The 9,104-nt window shown below is 41.5% G+C and overlaps 1 protein-coding gene across 1 annotated transcript; it reads right to left on the bottom strand.

The window, feature by feature from the left end:
* Positions 1-425: 425 nt before the first annotated feature.
* On the bottom strand, positions 426-5,705 carry LOC125489263. The gene has a single exon (XM_048624564.1). It carries the CDS (start codon positions 5,478-5,480, stop codon positions 4,632-4,634), a length of 849 nt encoding a protein of 282 aa, XP_048480521.1. The 5' UTR covers positions 5,481-5,705; the 3' UTR covers positions 426-4,631.
* Between the last annotated feature and the right edge of the window lie 3,399 nt (positions 5,706-9,104).

The raw sequence follows: 9,104 nt of genomic DNA, 5'->3' as shown, positions 1-9,104 counted from the left end.
ATTATGTTCGCGAATTATGAATCGTGGGGCATGCATTATCTATATACAACCTAGGGTAGCGCCTTCGTAAACATAAAATAAACTGTATAAATACACACCCTCAAACCCCCCGCTATCAAAACAACACCTTATGCTATATTTCGTAGCCCCTATCACAAATAACCCATAAACCGCTTGAAAGAATCACCCATATCGCATCAGCAGTTTTCATAAAACGCGACGAAGGAACCGGCGGTTTTATGACGCACTTATTCCGCAGCTCGCGGCCATATCGCGATATCGCGGCCTGTAGCGACACACACACACACACACACACACACAAGCAAAATGTAAGAAACTACCCCTATCCTATATTATAGTACCTACTTACTATAGTATAGTAGTGTTGAGACTCGGGGATTGGGTTGCGAATAATAGATTATAAGTCCACGTAACTATATATTTATTTAGCACTTGAAATATGGTTAAAAGTTAATTGGTATGCGACCACTCACAACCCGGCCAACCCGAGACTGACTTAGATTACTAAGGTGCAAAGTAAGCTGAAATTGTAATGTCGTCCCTACATCATTCCTCCCCTTTTTTGAAAAAAATATGTCAAACATTTTGGAACAAAGTTACAAATGATCTGTAATACCTACTAATAAATTTTAAACACACAGGTTGCCGTCGTGGTCGCACACATACAAGACATGTAAATACATTAACATGAAGATCAAGTTACAAACACATATAATACTAAGTAAGAAGAAACAGTAACATTAGATAAGGATGTAGATACACTGTTCATGCGTACTGCGCGTTGGCAGCTGTTTGTTGCCTAGCAGTTTTGTCCAATTGATCTAATGAAATTGCAGTAATGAACTCCTTTCGAGCCCAGGTTTTCACTCCTTTTTTACACTTTTTGCACAAGAGACACGTAGCACATAATAAAAACAATACAAGAAAACTTGCCACCACTGTGCCATATACTTCTATCTTCTGCTCTAATGAGCTATTACTAGCATTATTCGCGCCATTTTGGGCGATGATAATTTCCTCTGACTTGCTGTATGATTTACCCATTGTATAGGTATTGTTAATTTGGACAATAAGTACTGCGAGTAATCAATCCGTGATACAATAAAAATATTTGCAAAGACTTATGTATATAAAGTGTATTAATGCTTATACGCAACCTACTTATTCTAACTGTAAAGGTGCTATCATACTACTAAGCGATACGTAGCTATGCTAGCTGTTACATTGATTGTTAACTAAATTAAAGGTATATCGCGTCGCTTAATATTATCGTAGCTTTCACTGGACGAAATAATAAAACTAAAATTCTTAGTAAGATAGTGCATGTTATAACAATATAATCGAATATCATCAAAAATACAAATATGAAATACAAATACAAGGTATTCTTATTACTTATATTAATTAAATTTAGTTGACATACTTATCATCTACAAAAAAAAAGTACCTAAAAAAATACCTACAATAAGTACCTAAATAACTTCACCTGAATCGTATAGGTACTCTTGTTACTCTTCCACTGCGCGTGGTACAAGTGACAGGAGAATCGTGATTAGGAACCTCAGTGTCCGTCGTTGAAGATTCGTCGTTACGTTCACTCAAGCAATATGCTGGTTTTAAACGGTCTATAGAAATATGAACTTTTCTATTTGACATTTGAATGTAATATACCTTCCTATTTCTATCCAACACACGAAAAGGACCATCGTACGTAGGCTGTAAAGGCCTACGAACAGCGTCGTTTCGTATAAAAACGTGACTGCAAGTCTCTAAATCAGGATGTATAAATATATTACCATTTTTATTTTCCCTAATTGCCATAGAACGAAATTTCCTTATATTATCTCTTAATTTCCATACGTACTCATTACTGCTATCAATATTTAAGTTCGACTTAGTATCATAATAATCTGCAGGTAAACGCAAAGTAGTTCCGTAAGTCAATTCCGCTGCGCTTATCCCGTTATCGCTCCTCACCGCTGTCCTAAGCCCTAGTAACACCGTAGGTAATTCCGACACCCATGATGATGGTGCATTACATAAGCGAGCAGTCAACGCAGCTTTAAGCGATCTGTGCCAGCGCTCTACCGCCCCGTTGCTCTGTGGGTGGTAGGGTGTTGTACGTAGTTTTTTTATGCCTAATAATTTCATAAGTTCACTGAATAAATTGCTTTCAAATTGCCGGCCCTGGTCGGAAGTCAGGAACCTAGGGCTGCCAAATCTACATACCCAGTTATCATGAATAACTCGTGCAACAGTTTCAGCAGTTATATCTTTTGTAGGAAAACATTCTGGCCACCGCGTTCCTCTATCTATTATAGTAAGACAATATCTGAACCCATCTGGTGAAATCGGTAGAGGTCCTACTAAATCTACGTGAATGTGTTCGAATCTGTCACACTGGGGAAACGATCCCAAAGCTGACATCGTATGTCGGTTGACCTTTGATCGCTGACATTGAATACATGTCTTAGTCCATTGACTAACATCGCGATTCATACTTGGCCAATAAAAACGATCTTGTACCAATTTTCGTGTAGTCCTGGTTCCAGGGTGACTTAAATTATGTACTGTATCAAAAGCTATACGTCGAAACTTCTCAGGTAAGTACGGTCTAATTCTGTCATTACTAATATTGCAAAAAATAAATGAACTACTACCAGGTAGTATTATTTTTTTAACTGCAACGTCAGTGTCATCAGAATTCAACACTTGTACGATATAGGTATCTTGTTGTTGTTCCCTAGCGAGTTCCTCGTAGTCTATAACCGTGGGACAGCTAATAGTTGCGACGCGTGATAACGTGTCCGCAACAACATTGTCTTGCCCACTCACATGTCTGATATCTGTGGTGAACTCACTGATAAACATTAGGTGACGTGTACGTCTAGGTAACTCTTTCTCGCTATTTATTTTACTAAACGCGAACGTAATAGGTTTATGATCTGTATAAACTGTCAGCATTCGTCCCTCGACCATATTCCGAAAATGACGAATGGCTAAGTAGATACCTAACAACTCTCTATCATACGTGCTATACTTCCGTTCCGTCTTAGACAAACTTTTTGAGAAGTAACCTAAAGGTAACCAAGCGTTATCAACACGTTGTTGCAACACTGCACCCACGCAGGTGTCCGAACAGTCGGTCATAAGTGCGAGCGGTGCATCCGCTACCGGGTGAGACAGCATGACCGCATCGCACAAGCTCGCCTTACATTCCTCAAATGCTAGCTCAGCGTCTGGCGTCCAAGCAATAGGTGTTTTGTCCTTCTTTTTAGAGCCATGAATGAAACTAGTAAGTATCGATTGAGATGAAACTGCATTTGGTATATGAGACCTATAAAAATTAACCATGCCCAAAAATCGTCGCAATTCATCGATGTTGTTGGGCCGCGGAAATTCGTTAACGGCTTTAACTTTATCATCCAGTGGACGAATCCCATCTGATGTGACATGATAGCCTAAAAAATCTATCTCTGCCTTTCCAAACACACATTTTGTCATATTTATAGTAAGATTATACCTTTCGAACTGCTTAAATAATGACTCTAGATGCTTACGATGTGTAGCTTCGTCAGGCGATGCTAAAATGACGTCATCGATATAGGAAAAGATACTATTTTTACAATCAACGTCCAGATCCTGAAAAACAGTATGGTGCATGAATCGCTGGAACGTTTGCGCGGCGTTACGCAACCCAAACGTCATGCGCGGGAATTCAAACAAACCAAACGGCGTGATTATTGCAGTTTTCTCTATATCTTCTGGTGCAGTGCTAATACAGTGATAAGCCCTATTTATATCAATCTTAGAAAATACTTTCTTACCCGTTAGTATGTACGTAAAGTCAGATAAACGAGGTATCGGGTATCTGTCCGGCTTGGTAATAGAGTTTAGTTTCCTATAATCCCCACATGGACGTAACTCCCCATTTTTCTTGGGTACCACATGAAGTGGACTGGCCCAAGGGCTCTTTGAAGGCCTACATATACCTGTTTCCTGCATAAAACGAAACTCCTCTTGTACTTTCTTATATCTAGATGGTGGTAACGGTCTAGCTCGAGCGTATACTGGAGGTCCAGTTGTTTCGATGTGGTGAAAAACACCGTGTGTAGGTACTTCCTTATACGATGCCGGTTTAGTAATATTTACGTACTTACATAACAAATCATGAAATGGGTGCGTATCCTCCACTGTTGTCACGGTGGGTTGATCCACCTCCACTATACTGGCAATAGATTTCAATTTTGTCAAATCATCAATTAACCTAGAGGAAGATAAATCCACAATCAAACCGTGGTGAGCCAAGAAATCTGCTCCTAATATTGGTTGCGTTACCTCCGCTATAATAAATGTCCATTTATACGGTCGACGTAAACAAAAGTCCAATATCATTGTTTTTGTACCGAATGTCTTTATCACACTACCATTTGCTGCATATAGCTTATATTCACTACAATCACTCGCGAAATGGTTATACTTCGACACAGGTAACACAGATACGTTAGCACCGGTATCCACCAAAAATTTTAGTCCACTTTTTTTATCTCTAATACACAGGCGTTTGCTGATTATACCGGTACAGCTGCTCGCCTCTGGCTGCACCGAATCTAGTTTTTTCCTGCTTCTGACTCCTGCTGCTTCTGCCATGCGCAAGGCTGAATGCACTTGTTGGCCTTTCCTTTGTACCGGAAGTGGTAGAAGCACATCCAGTTAGGGTCTCCTCTCCTTACGCGTTCAGACCGGTCGCGACTTCGTGACGCAGAGCGATGACTCTTCCATCCGTTACGACCAACTGACCTGCCTCTTGACCTCGACGTCTCCATGTTGTCCAAGCGCCGCGTGAGCTGAGCTATCTGCTCAACGAGGGTAGCCTGCGTGGCTGATGAACTGGGTACGGCACTGCTCCGCATACATGACAGCTCCTGGATCTCAGCAAATCGGGTCGTTTCGACTACCTTATCTGCCATGCCAGCCAGTTTCTCTAGATCTTTCACTTCACTCACCGTCAGAATTGCCTGTACTGCTGATGGTAGATGCCCCATCCACAGCATATTTAATGTTTCATCATTGAATTTTTTCTTTGCCAGATCTCGCATCCTCCTGAGTAGTTGGGAGGGTTTCTGGTCGCCTAGCTCCAGTTCCTTCAGTAGCTTCTGGACCTGTCGAACTTCAGACTCCTCATAAACAACGAGAAGTCGAGTTTTAAGCGCTTCGTATTTCTTTGTGTCAGGAGGCGTTAATACAATATCACTGACCTGCTCGACGTGCTCGCGGCTTAGCTTTGCTATCACTAAGTTATAGCGTGATTCGTCGGCCAGCTTCTGATTGGCCACCACCGCCTCGAATTGGGCAAACCACAGGCGTGGGGACTCCTTCCAGAAGTCCGGTATCCTGCTGGACACCGTGATCTGCGCCAAAGCGTTTTCACCGGCCGGAAGTGACGGAGAAGGGTTCATGATTGCACTTTATCGATCGCGGTTCACTTCAATCGTCGGGGTCACCAATGTTGAGACTCGGGGATTGGGTTGCGAATAATAGATTATAAGTCCACGTAACTATATATTTATTTAGCACTTGAAATATGGTTAAAAGTTAATTGGTATGCGACCACTCACAACCCGGCCAACCCGAGACTGACTTAGATTACTAAGGTGCAAAGTAAGCTGAAATTGTAATGTCGTCCCTACGTCCCTACGTCCCTTCTATGTGTTCCGCTCGTCCAGGTTCTGACTCGAGATGCCTCGATACACTAATTTCTTCTTCGTTGCGTAACCAAAATGTGTGAAGGGGTGATGCACTTCCAGTAGGTGAATTTCTGATGATGTTGCCTGTTACCCCATGGCCTTGCTGGGGGAGCCGTCTCGTCCACGCCGTTCCATGCCGCGTCATCGCCGTGCTGACTCCATAATTTCTTCCGAAGGTTGCGTGTTCAGATTGTCGGGGTCACCAATTTAGGGTTACAATGAGGTGACTGGGTTGTGGTAAATGACGAATGCAGGATTCTTGAGGCCAAACTATTTACTGACTTTACCAATTACATTTTACAAGTATGTTGTCTAAGTGACGGGCGCGAGACGACTAGCGTCCGCGCATTGATCGCTACTGGAAGTTACTAGAAAGCTGACATTGCAAAACGTGACTATAACATGTGTCGCTACAGTAGTTACTTATTTCATTAAAGTTACAATCGTAAATTAACTTTTCAAAAATCGTTATTCTTATATGTCTGAAGCATAAGTTTGACAGAAACTAATGGAGTAATTTATAAACTTCGTTTATTTTGATCAGTCGGTGATCTGTCTCCTTTCGGGTCCAAACGTTGCAGCGAAACAACAATAGAGTGAAATGTTTCACCATAATGGTAGTCACATTCGCCCCCCGCGACGTGGGGTAGGCACCTAACACGCGTCGATTTTATGATTCGTAAAAAATACATATAAAACTAAGTGTGGGGCCTCACAGCTGTCAGCGCGACGCCTTGTTGCCAGGCGATTGTCGCTAAATTGCTATTGAAGTAGTTATGTATTATGAGACGGATTGCTGCTGCAACTTTATAATTATTATAAATACTTATAAATAAACGGCTGTGGGAGAAGCTAGTACCGTACTGTGGTATTGAACAGAAAAACCTTCCGACAAAATTATCAAAAACCCTTAACCATTTTAATTCTTCTGGTGGCCATCAGTGGTGCCAATTGTAGACATTCTCAGCAGATATCTCCAACTTCAGGCGTGGAGATTATGACCAAAACCCTCATCTGGGAGGTCGCCCATTTTCTGCAGTTAACTATTACGAGCTGTGTGTTAGTATTTGTTTGCTTTTTATTTCACAAATATATGTATGTTTAAACGTAATTGGTAGATTCTGAATTGAATATACATGGAAAAAGCATCTAGAATAAAGTGCTAAGTGTTGCTAAGCGGAGTCTCTCAGAAACTGTGGGAAACAAAACACTGTAGCACAAAGACACACATTGTTTTGCTTTAAAGAACCACCGATGCGATACACAGTCAGGCTGTCGACAGTTACTGACACTGATTCTTAATTAGTGATTAATGAGAACAATTTTATCACTATAACATACCTACTATGTTTCCTAATGCAGTTGCCGAAAAGAGCCTCTACGATTGACCTATGAATTTGTCCACTATCGCTATATTGACAGGCTAATCGCTTCAATAATCCTAGACAATGATGTCTCGTTTTTGTCACCGACAAACTAGTAAGAAGAACACAGGACCTCTTTTTTGACGCATATATCTAGTCGTGGCGTGGGATGGACATCAGTGTCACCACGACCTCAATACGGATGTTGCACCAGTTTTAATGCGTTATTTTTGGTCTTTAACATCTAAGTTCCATGTTAATTAGGAGCTTTTAATGATCATCTCGTCTTGTGCAGTCCCGGGTTCGACTGCCGAGTCGTCACGGGGACCGACTGCAAGTAACACATGTTTTCTATTAACACTCGTCGCCACCACATTGCGAACAGCTGTTTTTAAGTATTCATGCTTCAATTTATGTTACTTTAATAGGTTGGGATTCATGTAATTTAATACCATTTCGATTTAAAATAAAATATTGAAACCATACAGACTGTAGACTTGTAGAGCGTCTGGCAAATTATTCTATGTAGGTAGTTAACTCAAAGAAATTTAAAATAGGAAAATTATGCAGAGTCAATCTGCCCGATTCCCTTATTGAGAAAAATGCATAATTTCCACCCTCGCGGCGCCTTCCCTATTCAATTCAATTTGTGACGATTTCTCATCTCGCCTCCGTCCTTGTCTGCCAGAGCCTCTCGCTCGCACACTATTTCCATTATTATGGCTATAAAGTGACTTCGCCCGTGTGATTGGTGGATTCTCCCTGGAGTGCGGTGTAGTGGAGACAGTGTCGCCACTTCGAAAAGGTTTCGCACTAAGAATATCATTGAAACTATTGGATTTAAATAGATTATCACCATTTCTATAAAATTCCAGCCATAGCACCTCTTCTGGACCTTGGACCGACTACCATTTATTGTCAGTGGCCCCTGATGCAGGGGTAAGAAAGAGAGTTCGGGAGAGTCTAGATTTCCAGATTTTGTTCAGGTTTTTGGCCAGGTGCCATATGAAGATCCTAAGTTTATCCTAGTTCTATTTCATCATCAGCTCGTAATCTTCTACTGCTGGACATAGGCCTCTCCCAAGCAGCGCCACATCACTCTGTCCTCGGCCTTCCTCATTGAGCCACTACCGATTACCTACTTATCTAACGTCGGCAGTTCTGGTTTTAAGAGCAATGATTTGCCAGATTTTAAGCTCTTTGTCGGTGGCCTGAGTCCTCTTACGAATTACCTCATAACTTTCCCTTGCATCAAGCTACCCTACTGCCTCATGGAGGCAGTCAGGAGTAGCTGACGCGGCATCCGTCAGATATCATTTGACAGATGGAGCGGTAGTTAAGTTACTTCTTCCGTGAGCGACATTCTGCGCACAACTAATACAGGAAATACGTTTTAAATTGCCTCCTAGAAGACAAGCGGAGGGTGCGATATGGTAATTTCAGGGATTAGCTAACGGTAGGTATCTTACATTTGGAAAATTGTAATCGTCTTTTGTCTACATTCATCAACAGTAATTGTGTGCTAGGCATATTATATAGCTGAATTCATACATTAATTTCGTAAAATATCACAGACCTTATGGTGAAACGTGACTATGTATACTCACATTGAACATTGATAGTTTTCCTGGCTAATTAACCTTTCAGCCCCGTCCCCTCCCCCACTCCCCTCGGCACCCCCCTCACAGCAAGAAAGGTTACGCGCTCGATGCGTCAAGAACCGAACCTGAGACAATATCCAATAGCACACACTACGCACAATTAGCCACGGGAACAGCCGCGATGAAGCCGCACTCTTCAAACCGAATTATAATGTTCAAGGGTTTTTCGATGGTCCCATTCCCATTGTCCCATGGTTCTATCTACTTATTATAAATTGTGAACGTAAGTACCCCAACCATGTTAATAAATATGTACTTATGTATAAAATTATATAAGTATATTCGTTTTTAGCCATTTACTGAAGGTTGTA

Source organism: Plutella xylostella, chromosome 3, assembly GCF_932276165.1.
Source record: "Plutella xylostella chromosome 3, ilPluXylo3.1, whole genome shotgun sequence".
In the NCBI taxonomy this organism is placed as follows: Eukaryota; Metazoa; Arthropoda; class Insecta; order Lepidoptera; family Plutellidae; genus Plutella; species Plutella xylostella.
The sequence above is the reverse complement of the archived record's forward strand: the minus strand, read 5'-3'. Positions and strand labels throughout refer to the sequence as shown.